The sequence below is a fragment of the Microtus ochrogaster genome, linkage group LG2, assembly GCF_000317375.1.
Source record: "Microtus ochrogaster isolate Prairie Vole_2 linkage group LG2, MicOch1.0, whole genome shotgun sequence".
Lineage (NCBI taxonomy): Eukaryota > Metazoa > Chordata > Mammalia > Rodentia > Cricetidae > Microtus > Microtus ochrogaster.
In genome coordinates, this window is record NC_022028.1 from 31,207,486 (window position 1) to 31,220,502 (window position 13,017).

At 35.4% G+C, this 13,017-nt stretch overlaps 1 protein-coding gene across 1 annotated transcript in view; it reads right to left on the bottom strand.

Moving 5' to 3' along the window:
* Positions 1-3,524: 3,524 nt before the first annotated feature.
* Positions 3,525-13,017, bottom strand: part of Nyap2 (neuronal tyrosine-phosphorylated phosphoinositide-3-kinase adaptor 2) — a 143,953-nt gene continuing 134,460 nt past the window's right edge. The window contains exon 5 of the mRNA XM_026785552.1: positions 3,525-8,702. Within this exon, the coding sequence (XP_026641353.1) occupies positions 8,475-8,702 (228 nt within the window). The 3' untranslated portion in view covers positions 3,525-8,474. The remainder of the gene's footprint in view (positions 8,703-13,017) is intronic.

Below are 13,017 nucleotides of genomic sequence, written 5' to 3' on the forward strand. Positions count from 1 at the left end.
CTTCTGGGGCTATAGAATTATCTGATTAAAAAGAGAGCAGTAGCATTGAAGTGTTTCCCTAGGGTCAGCTCACATAGGCTGTGATCCAAAGGGTGAAGGCTATACCTTGTGATGGCAGCTGAGCTTGGTAATATTTAAGAGTCATCCAGGTGCTCCTGGCTACCTGGGCATGCAGTGGTTATGTAGAGCAGTTGAGGCTTGGCACTGTGACAATTCCATGAGGCCTGAGGAAGGTTCAGGTCAGTTACAGCAAGACACCAACATTTGGGAGATGACAGAACCATGAGATAACCACAAAGGACAGCAGAAATGTAAAGTGGAATGGTCTAAATGTCTTGCAATTGAGGATTTTAAGTGGATCTCAGAACTATGGCACTGAAATTACTCTGTTGGAGTTTGAGTTTACTTTGATTTGGTTGTGTGTGTACCCTGCTTCTTCCTTGGAGTAAGAAGTAGTTAACTTGTCTTTTGATATTTTCTTTCTTTTTTAATTTATTGATTTTTATTGAGCTCTACATTTTTCTCTGTTTCCCCTCCCTGCCTCTCCCCTCCCCTTTAACCCTTCCCCAAAGTTCCCATGCTCCCATGTAGGGATAGCCCAGCCCATTAGGGGGCGTGTTCGCCTCGGGCTAAAGTTTATGTATAAATCTGGCAAGGTTGAGCCCTGCTGCTCTCTCTTTTTTGTATCTCCTGCTCATTGCTGAATCCCTGGTGTTGTAAGCTATTCCTTCATTAAAATTTGCTGTTTCATATTAAGGTAGCCTGGTTATTACACCGCCTACACTCCCAATTTATTCAGGACATCTTGTCTTTTTCTACTTCCCATGTAGATTAGATCTATGTATGTCTCTCTTAGTGTCCTCATTGTCTTTTGATTTTACCGGAGCACACAGTTGAGAGACTTTGAATATTTTAGTTGTTTTGAAGAAACTGAATTTTTTAAGTGTTTGGATTTTTTTAAGTCTATGGGATTTTTTAAAAAAAGTTTGGAATATGTTTTATGTTGATATTTTGATATTAATATGAGTTAATGGGGATTAACAAGAAAGGAAAGGTTATTATTAGCTAGTGATGTATTTGTGTCTCAAGATAACAAGGGGTTAATTATTCTGTTTTGTCAAATTGAAATATGCTAGAGTAAACTACAACGAGAAAATGCATCAATAAAATTGTTTTGTAGGCATTTTCTCAATTAGTGATTGATCTGGTGTATCTCAGTCTATTGTACGTGGTGCCACCTCTGGACAGGTAGTCTTGAGCTATGTAGGAATGAGCACTTGTGGAGAGGGTACCTGAACTGGCCTTGCCTTGTAATCAGATTGATGACTATCTTAAATGTCATCATAGAACCTACATCCAGCAACTGACGAAAACAGATGCAGAGATCCACAGCAAAGCATTAGGGTGAGCTCCTAAAGTCCAGTTGAAGAGAGGGAGAAGTGAGAATACTAACAAAGAGGTCAAAACAATGAAAGAAAAACCCACTAACACAACTTACCTGGACTAATGGAAGTCTTCCAATTCTAGCCTCACAACAAGGGAACCAGCATAAGACCAAACTAGGCCCTCTGAATGTGGAGGACATTTGTATGACTGGGACAGACTGTGGGGCCACTGCCACTGAGACCAGGATTTATCCCTACTGCTTCTTCTGACTTTTTGGTACCTATTCCCTCTGAACCCTTGCTTAGCTTAGATATAGGAGGGAGGGCCTTGGTCCTGCTTCAAAGCAATGTGCTAGACTTTGTTGACTCCCCGTGGGAAACCTTACTCTCTCTGAGGAGTGGATGGGGAGTGGGAGGAGGAACGTGGAGGGGACAGGTGGAAGGGGGGAGTGGATATGGATTTGGGAATGTAAAATGAGAAAACATAGTTTTTTAAAAAAATAATAAATTATAATTTTCAAAAAAGAAAGAAAGAAAGAAAAATAAAGAAAGCAGATAGAGCAAGCCATGAGGAAAACTGTTAGTAGTAAGTAACAATGCTCCATAGTCCCTTCTATGTTTCTGCCCTGGGTTCCTGTATTGGCTTCCCTCAGGAATGGTTTGTGACCTGAGAGGTAGAATCTTCTCTCCCTAAGTTGCTCTTGGTAATAAAATATAGATATTCCATAGTAATAGAACTCCTAAATAAGAGAGGGGTCTTGATTTTCTGTCTAGCAGTATGAGAATAATATCTCTATACACTATAATTTGAGGCTACAGAGTTTTCTCAGATTCTCCTATTCTAACCTGTCTGTCACATGTGAATATACCTGCATATTAGTAAATATGCCTTGACTACAAATAACCATAAGAGAATGGATTTTGTTTAATAGTAACTCACCTGTTACTCTTAACTTAGTTGTACTGAGGTCTAAATTTACAAAGTAGAGAATAGAGATTTAACAGAACTTAGGATGATAAAAGCAATCTTTAGTTTAAAATAAGGAATATGAACTCATTTTTTTTTGTATCACCAACTGAGCTGGACATAGATTGGAGCTTTGGTGATGAGATGAAGGTGTCACTAGTAATTTCTTCTTAAACCAACAGGCAGATCATCACAATGAGCTTTTTAATACCTGGAGGAGCTGAGCTAAACAGTAGCGGTAAGTTAGTTCCTCTTAAGAAATGATGGTGGGCAAGTGAAGAAAGCCTCCGCCTTGAAGAGTGCTTGTTGTTCTTACAAACGACCCCTCTCACAGCCATCAACAACTCCAGTTCCACGGGATCCAGTGTTCTCTTCTAACCCAAGGGCATCAGGCAAACAAATATTTCACATACATACATGGAAACCAAATGTCCATATGGATAAAATGAATAAATCTTTTTTTAAAAAATGAACAGTGGAAATTGTTACTGAGTAACTTTGAAAATATAATCAATTAAATTCACATAAATTTTGGTTATTAGTAAGTGGTTTATGAAGAAGGCATTAGAGAGCATTAAGAAATACTACGTATTTTTATATGATCAATGAGCCCCAAAGTCATGTTTCAGATATTCAGAAGCAGTTTTTATTGACATCCTGCCAACAGTAAACATGGACTCATTATTTCATTTGAGTTATTACTAGAAGGATCTAAAGAATAAAATATGACTTAATACCATCCCAATTAATATCTTATCTGAGAGCATGAGCTTGGGGTTCTGGATTCTATTCTTTAATACTCTAGTGTTAGATCTGACTAGTTTTAGGTCAAGTTTGGAATAAAATGAAATGTCAAAGTAATGTATCATCATGAGACAAAAACTAAGTCATAAGTAAGAGCAGCATAAGGGTCACATGACTACATAGTTAAGGCCTTTAATACTTACCAGTTTCAGTGTCCAACAATTCATACAGCCTCACCAACAAATCTAAAAGTTAAAAGGTATGCTTTTCTCTAAGTCTTTTGAAAATTAACATTTATTCTGTAAATTATTAAATGACACCATGAAAGTCTAATATATGTATAGAATGCTTTAAACTTATAGACAACCCAATTGCCCTTTTTAATCTTGCTTCTTGGTGAATAATTATGAGAAACAACAGCCATCTAATTTAAACTATTGCTTTTATTATAATTACACGGGAGCACAAATAAATAAGCACAAAATATCATAAAATATTGTCAATGCACTAAAGAGAAATCAATTTGTTTTCAAACAACATCTGGTTACTTCAGTAGTATCAAAGAACATATATAATTACATATTACTAAAAAATCAAGTACAAAATTAAGAGACATTAAAACATCAGTGTTTATATTATTATGTATATAGAAATGCCTAGGAATACATGAATAGAGAAATCTGTTATCTAATGCTTATTTCCACAAATATCCAGGCACATACCTGACATTGCTAATGAGTTATGAAAAATGCAATATGACATTCAGATTTTTAGATATGGTAAACTTCTTAATGTTGGAATGGATGTTAAATGGTTTTCTTTAAAAACCCTGTCTTTTAAAAATGTAGTGTAATTATCCACTAAAAAACAGATTAGTTTATATCATTTTTCATAGCGATTTGTTTCAAATATTTGAAAAGTCAAGAAAGTAAACATACAATTGCTAAATACGTAAACACGCTTTTAGTGCAAGATAACAAAAGTGTGACTGTACTGTGCTTTGATTCTTCTTATGATCACAGTGCACTTTACACAAATTGCTACACTATAAATGTTAAGAAGTCCAAACAAAGGAAGTGCATACTAAACATTGTCATATATATTATATACAGTATGCATTCTGTCTCTGAGTGTGTACATGTTTAAATATAAATGCATGTAGGGTGGGCAAACCCAGTTATATTTGGGAGCAAAACTTTGAAGGAATATTCATACTTTTATTGGAGATAAATTCAGTGATACTTTTTAAAATGTTCTTCCTTAAGTCTGAAACTTCATAATAATAAAAGGAAATGTTACCAGACATTTTTCCAGATTATTATTCCAATCGCATTGACCCAAATATGAGAGGGCTTTAAACCATCCAAACCCCAAGCCACAATGTCTACATGTAACATGATAAAACAGTGTTATCTTTTACTGATTTACACAGATAGCAGTACATATTGTAATGTACAGGTAGAAGCTTACACATACACATATGCTATACTTAGACATAAATTTAGTATATTTTAATCTTATATTTTGACTGTACACTTGACCAGAAAATAACAAGAATGCTGCATAAAACCACTTAAAAGCTGCCAAACATGTAAAATCATGTATACTCCAGTTGGTTTTTTATTTTGAAAATACTAATGATTGCATAATTGAGTTCCATAATTTCGAAAACCACATTTATTTCAATGTTCAATTCCAAGTGCCTCTGAAACTGTCTAATAAAATGATACAGTGAACTTTTAAAGAAATGATGCATTACTAACAAATTTTTCAAATTATGCAATTAGCTAGTTATTATTCAGAACCAGGAAGGTGTTGTAAGTGTCCCTATGTATTGAATGTGTCATTTCTTCTTTATTTCCTTTTAAATTTGGGATATAATTCATGAGGAGATCATGGTCTATCCTTTCTACATTCCTTTCCAAATAAGACTTACAACCCCCACAAATTACATACTCCATAAATTGTAGGAATATTTGGCTTCATTTCAACTGGAAACATGATTAATTTATAACATCTCCAATGGGAACTTGACTGAGTTTAGCATGTAAGTGATATAAAATGTATCTATAGGAGCATTCTTCTGATGACTTTATTGAAATAGTAACTAGCTGGGGCTGTTCCAGTGTGTTGACTTTCTGTTTAACTTGTTCAAAGGAAACCAACCTAATTATGGTTGTAGACAACACTACACATATGTAACATAGGTCTGCTTTCTAGAACCTTTTGAACAAAATCTTGTTGCGTGTCAATGGTTCGAAACTGTCACTATTTTGAAAAGCGATCTTATGTCCAAACAATTATTTTGTATTCAAAAGGTGTATGCATTATAAAATAACACACTTTACCTCTTGGTGTTTGTTTTTCTTTCTCAATTATTATGTAGCTGAAAATTCAATCACTTTTTACCCCAAACTTGCTTCAATAGCATGCAGAGGGAGATATTGGCAGTGTCTCTATAAAGTGTGATTTCTCACGTAGTGCTGGCTTCTGTGATGGGGAAAACACAGTATTTTACCCTCTCCTCCCATCATTTCTAAGGAAATTCATGTCTTCTCTACTAAGAAGTATTTTGCACATAAAGCCATCTTGCTGACAGCCAATAAAATTCTGTTTCTACAACATTTGCTGTGAAAAGACAATTTGTCATGAGTATGAGTTCCCTTTGCCTGATAACATGCCTTACTATGATTTGTTCTTTGGCATTGCTAGAAATATGGGCTTTATCATGACATCATGTGCTGGCTGCAGATTATCTTCTGACCAGGTGAAGTGTCTGATTTATTGCCACCAGAGAGTCAGCATGGTTTTCTCTAGCTACTAATGGTTCTTTTCTCACAACGAAGAGAAAGCCTATACAAAGATGAAGTTGACTGTAGAATAGCTAATTGCCACAGTGGACAATTACTTATTATATAGGCACAGATGACAGATCTGTAGTCAAATCCAAGTGAAGCCATCTTTCCAGATATTCCAACTCTTTCTCATGTAGAAAGAGATTTTGATGGAAATGGTTGGCTAAGTTCAAATGTTCAAAACAGCTAACTCCTCCAAACATAACAGATTTGAAAAAGGAGTACGTGACATGTGGCCCTGGCATGAACAGAAGACCCATGGATTGTTGAGTCCAACTAAGCCATTTTAGTACCTCTGTTTCTTTCTAGACAAGTGACAAACATTGAAAATGACCTTCTACCTAATTCAGAGTGATAGGTAGAAGATCATCCAGTGAAAACACACTTGGAAATATATTTCCTACACTTAAATGCCAAGAGAGGGCTCATCTTTACTGTAATAGCCAAAAGATAAGATCACAGAGATTCTGACAAATGGTGCCTTGTGTTTGATTGATTGGCTTGAACATATGAGGTCATAATAACTTAAATCAAGATAACAATTTGGGCCAAAAGCACATTTGATTTCAATTATGATTTTATCTTAAAACATTTTCATCACTCGTATGTCTGTGCTGTATTGATTGCTGGGCTTGAATTATAGGTCTACATAGCTGGTAAAAGACAGCAACAGCATCCATTTAAGCTATTTAGGATCTCTCTGTGGTATCCTATATTTGTGACTTCGCCTTTGTCACCTCTTACTTATACAAGCGTAACTTACAATTTCAGTAAGCATTGTATATATACAGTTTTCCCACTGATTGTTCACATACACACACACACACACTCACACAACACATGCTCCCACTTACCATTTTCCTTATTCTTTCAGGATAATAATTGGACATCAAAATATACATTAATTATAAAACATTAAAAAATTATGTTATAACATTTCAAACTCTCTTCAAGGAACTTTTACTGATAAAGAATTACTAGAACTTTTTTTATCAATATAGATTACAAAAATTCCTTAACTTCTGTTATATTTGGTTTTATTGAGCAGCATGGAGCTATTGCTGTCAATACCCTTACAAGAAAAACTGCTATGATCATAACTTCAAACACACTTTTTCCTCTCAGAAATATAATACTAAATTGATTGTTAATGAAGAACCACATACTGTCAATTTTAGGAAGCATAAATATTAATTTAAATATACAAAATATATGTGATAGTCCTTTTTATTTATTCGTGGCAATATTTATTTTCAACTAACAAGTTACTTTTAAAGATATATGCTATTTTTCTTAAATTAAACTTCTTAACTAAAAGTTTACTACCACATAAAGTTGAGTCCACCCTATTCTTTCTCCCCTGCATTTTCTTTACTTCCATAAAACAAAGTAAAATAAAAAAGTAGTCATAACTCTTTGGTCGTGGTGTCATAATCAGTAAGAATGGGTATGAACAGATAGTTATGAACAGAAGATTATGACCCAAAAATGTAATAACTAGCTTAAAATGATTGGCAAGAAATACTTTTCCATGAATGGACTTAAATTTTGAGGAAGGTTGGCATGGAGTATACTAAAACTTGGAAATTGCTATACTGAATGTTCATTTTCAACTTCTTGTGGGAGAATCATGCCCATAAAATGTTACTTAAAAGTATCATGTCTATCGTGCCTCTGCTCCTATTTCCTTGAAAACAGCTGAGCTCTTAAGGTTTTGTTTTTTTGTTCCTCCAATTGTCACAGTGAACCCTGGTCTCCTCCAATCAGATCAATGCTGCAAGGACACACACCCCTAAAAGTAATTTCTGAAAGAAAGTTTGCTGCAGGAATGTCTCAATATATGTTACAGCCTTCCACTGTAGTCTGAGTAAGTGCAAATACCAGGATATGAAACAAATCCTTAGGAAGTCACTGTAGCAAAGATTGTCCACATCAGGGTAACATGGATGTGCAGACTAATATCATACTTTCATTCATTTCCCATCAATCCCCTACAAACATAGAAAGCAGCAGACAAGCTTTACAAACGTAATATTCAACTTCTGTATTGCTAGCACCAGATCACATATGATGTGCTTAAATAGACATATACCTGTGAGCTCTTCCAAAGAAGCCAAATGTGGGCAGGAGGACAAAGACATTCTAAATGCAAAAAAATTAATAAGAAAAGGCATCCAGGGGCTACATATAAAAGAGATAACAAACCAGTTAATACCAAATTATATCATCTAGTAAACTTTTCTGTTATTTCTCCAACTTAAATATGTATAAGGAATATTTCAGGTGTCACCCATAAACTAGCAAAATATTTACAGTTTAATATTTTCTGGATTCAAAACAATCCACCATAAGAGAGTGTGCCTTAATTGCAAGGACAAACACATTTTTATCTTGGACTTGCCACAGTACCCGCAGATTCCTGTGGTATTCCACATCAACAGAGAATATATGTGACAATTAATTTCACACGACCAAGTCAACCTCCCTTGTATTAAGCAATGCGGAGCTCATGCCCGTACACACTCATATGGCAGTATCCCAGAATACCGTTTGCTGTTTAGAATAGGGTGGAGGGCTGTACTTCTTTGTTCCCGCATTCTTCTTCCAGCTGGGCAGGATGGGCATGCTATCCTGTTTGCAAAGGCCCTTTTCCGTTTTCTGTCTAGCCTTTATTTCTTTGCACAAGCAACGCTTTTTCTCAATCATCTCAAGCATTGTATGGTCTCCATGAAACCACTGCATGCATGCCACCTAGCAAAAAAGAAAGAGTGAATACAGAAGAAAAAGATGGAATGAAAGTGTATCTTTTGCACTGGGCTATACCTGATAAGAAAACTGTCAGCTATTTCTACATCCACTTTTGAAAAAGTTTAAAGGCAAACAAAGCAAAAATGAAAGCACAGTTGCTATAAATAAACATTCCACTTAAATTGGCAAATGTCATGACAAGATTTAGTAACAGTTTGGAAATAAATACTTCCCAAGTACCCCAGTAGGGTCAATGGCACGGCAGGCCAAGGAAAGGTGTTTATTTTCAAGCCTGATGACCTGCATTAATTCCCTGGACCACACCCAGTAGGAGAGAACCAGTTCCCATCAGCAGTCCTCTGACCTCCATAGTCTTTGGTTTATGCTCTCTCTCCTCCATCTCCCCCACAGTGTCACACACAATAAATAAATAAATAAATAAATAGATAAATAAATAAATAAATAAATGTTTTTTTAAAGACCACAACACAGAAACAAAGTAACTTTATTTTATAAACAATTTTCCAAATATTTACCAATTTTTAGATTGGTTCTATTGTGTTTTGTTCCCAATATATCTACATTAAAATATAAAAACTATTTTTCAGTGATATATTTTAAAGTTGCTAAAAACCATTTTCATTCTTGAAATATGTTTTGAATGCTTGGGTTTGTTTCTAAACAGAATAGAGTACCACATGTTTGTTGAATAATTCCACCTGCTGAAGTGACTCTGGATGTACATGCTAAGTGTTGGTGGATGCCCAAATATCCTTCTGTTGAGTTATTTTTACTGTAGTTCCTGGTATGCCAACAAACATATGAGATCACTGCCCTCTACAAACATGCTGATAATACTCTTAATTGTTTTTTTTAAAAAAAAACTTAGAGAAGACAGTTCATCAAGTCAGTTAAGAAAGAAAGATCAGTATGTAGGTTGAACATACAATGATACATATATTGCTAGACAGATGCACACTAATATATGTAAGTATTGTGTCTATTGATATTCTTTAGAACCGACTTTGCCACAGAAAGTTAGCAATGAGATAAGCCCATCCCTAATCCAAACAAGGAAGACTACATTTAATTGTTTAAGCAAATATCCCCTCTGATGGAAAGATTAAAATAAACCAAATGAAGTCACCAAATATAGCATTATGGCTTTTGGATAATATTTCAAACAAATCCTTATCTAATTTTAATTTTATAGCTGATTCATCGTTGTAGTGGTTAATGACTTAATCCACTTCTTTCTTGAAAGAATGTTGTTTAAAATAAACACAGTAATTACCATGGTCCAGTACGTGAAGTCTTAAGGGACAATATTTCCTGTCCAATGAAAAGGAGCTAGATGGTTGGAGATCATACAACTCTATAAGACTGGAAAGTTGCCATTTGAAAGATTGCTTTGTAAAACACATTTACACATATATGTAGCCTAATATATAGGATATTCTTATGTGGAATTTGATATCAATCACCTGACGAAAGGAATGACTGTATTATAGAGTATGGTTTATGTGGGAAGATAAATCTCTTTCATATTTATAATTTAAATAGGACATGCTTAGGCTCATGTTTAAATTCTCACGTTAAAACCCAGTGCTACTGCTATGGACATTTAAATAGTAAGATCTTTCCCCCCAAGTGGTTTTAAACATTATTTTTTACACTGAGATAATGATGTTAGAAAATTGTGTTGTATTAGAGACACAAGTTGGATACTTATCACTTTCATGAACTATGTAAAAATACTATCTAAACGCTATTAACCAATTTTTGTTTTGTTTTCTTTAATCATAAAATATCTATATACTGTTAAAAGACAGCATCAAAATACCATTCCATTTCTCCCTATGGATGAAACAGCTTTGGAGATAGAGTGTTAAAATTAATTCAAGATAAGCCCACCAAAACATTCTTCTAATTTAGTTAAGTGACCTTGTTTATTATATACAATCCAAATATTTTTGTTATATACACAGAGAAAATAGTATATATATATATACTATATTATATGATGATAATTACATACTAAGAACTAATTATAAAGCAGCTGTTTTATAATTATGTTCAATTATAATTGTTCAATTATGATTATACAGTTTTGGGGCAACAATATTTTTATTAACATGACTCAATAGAGATGATATTCTTTGTATATTAAATTCATGGAATGAAATCAGTGAATTCTCCCATCATGGAGATAAATGGAAATGATTACCTCTGTGTGTGAGCCACACAGTAACAGCGTCATGGTGTAATGGAGAGAGATTGGAGGTCACATCTCATGGAGAAATCTGGTTCTCCGTACTCGACCTTAGTTCCCTACCCAAATTCTTCTGTTGAAATATATAGAAAGAGAAGATAAAAGCCCAGAGGCAAAAGGCATTCGGGATAATTTATATGAAGAAAAACTGGCAAGAAATAAGCAAAGCTAAGGTCAGGCATTCATAATTAAGAATAAGCCCCCATGTGTAATTTATCTGGGAGCTGGGTGACAGCACCCCCCCCCCCAAGGAGCCAAAAGAGTAAAACTTTACAAAACACAAAAATGACCGTTTAACCTGTCAGCAAGTTGTTGGCAGACACTAATAGGTTGAGTTTAGATTCGCCTGGAATTATTTGTAGTAAATGTCCATTAATAATGTCTGTTATAACTTCTGTAAATGAAGCATGAATATTCTATATTGAACGCTTCTCAGATATGTCAGTCCTCATCACTAAAAGTTAAGCTCGTTCTCAGTCAATTCATAAACATCACTGTTGAGTCCTAGGAAAATATCTAATTTTTTTAGAAATACAACAGGTTGTCAGGTTGGGGAAAAATGAGAATTGTAAGCAGGAAGCCTCTGTTATTTGCTGATTATGTGAAGGGGAAGTCCCCGCCAAGCACCTTGTTTGTAGGGCGTGATCCCCTTAGGCTAATATTTACTTATAAAATCTTGCGGGTGTGCTCCCCGCTCCTCTCTTTGTTTTTCCTGTGCTTCGCGGGAACTCTGGCTTTGTAAGTCCCCCTTTTTCTTACCCTTATTAAAGTTGAATATTTTATAATAAAGCTAGTCTGGTTAATTCTATAGACCACTCGCCAACAATTATGTAACAAATATCAGTCTCCGCATCAGTGAGAAGTCTGTGATCTCATCTAGACATGAAAGTCTTACTGTCATATGTATGCTGGACTTGATTGTCGGTAAGGAAATTCCAATTTAATGGTCACGTTGGTTTCTCTGTACTGCACAAAGGCTGAGGCAGCATCCCAGAGGTGGAATGCGCACATACCCTGTATCTGATTTCCCATGTACAAGGGGGAGTGCTAAAGACAGGATCCCAAAGTTGGGGGTGTGGTCTAGGGAAATGTCTCAGTAGGTAAAGGGCCTGCTGAGAAAGCTTGAGGACATGAATTTGAATTTTCAGTTTACTAAAGCTGGGTACTGAGGTAGCTAGCACAAATCTGTAATGCCCAAACTCTTAAAAGTGAAATCAGAGGCAAGGACAGGACAATCCCCAGAAGTACTCTGATAAGTTTACATGGTACAGGCAGCAAAGAATAAGAGTTAGACCATAAGCTTCACATGCATCCTGTGGCAGGTGTGCCCATCACAGACTCATGAACACATGCACGCACACACAGCCCATATGTATATATTCAAAAAACTTACTTAAAAACATGCAGTTTTCTGCCTACCAGCTTGTATATGACCCTGGACAGCAAATGTGTAAATAATGCAGTTCAGTCAGTAGGACACCTGGCTATATCTAAGAGAAAAGGTATGAACAGACACAATGGAGCCTGCCTATCATCCTAGTACTAGGGAGGTGGAGACACAGGAGGAACAGGCTGGAGGCAATCTTCGGGCACAGAAGGAACACAGGCAAGGCTGGGATACAGGAGACCTTGCTTCAAAAAAATAAGAAAGAAAAAGAATGAATAAGCAAAGACAGAGTAAACTCTAACTGTTTTTGGTTACATGTTGATATTTGTGGAAAAGCTATCTATAATTAAAGCAACAAGCATATTTTTTTATTTAAAAACACATGAACTTTCTCTGTTCTCTTGGTTTGGGTTTGGGATTGCTGAGAGCTGAATAAGCAGGCATTTCACTCTAGGGTAAGGGTTTGTTTGGTTACACTCCAGGCCTGCTCTTCCCAAACAACTAAGAAAAGGTTATAAACAATGACAATGATGCTGTCTTTATGGAAGACTTCCTCTTCAGCACATAGTTGGCGGTGGAATATCTGTGACATAAAGGCCATTCAAAGATCCAAAAGTAAGAAGGCTGCCTTTTTAGGTTGCTTTGTTTTTTTTTTTTTT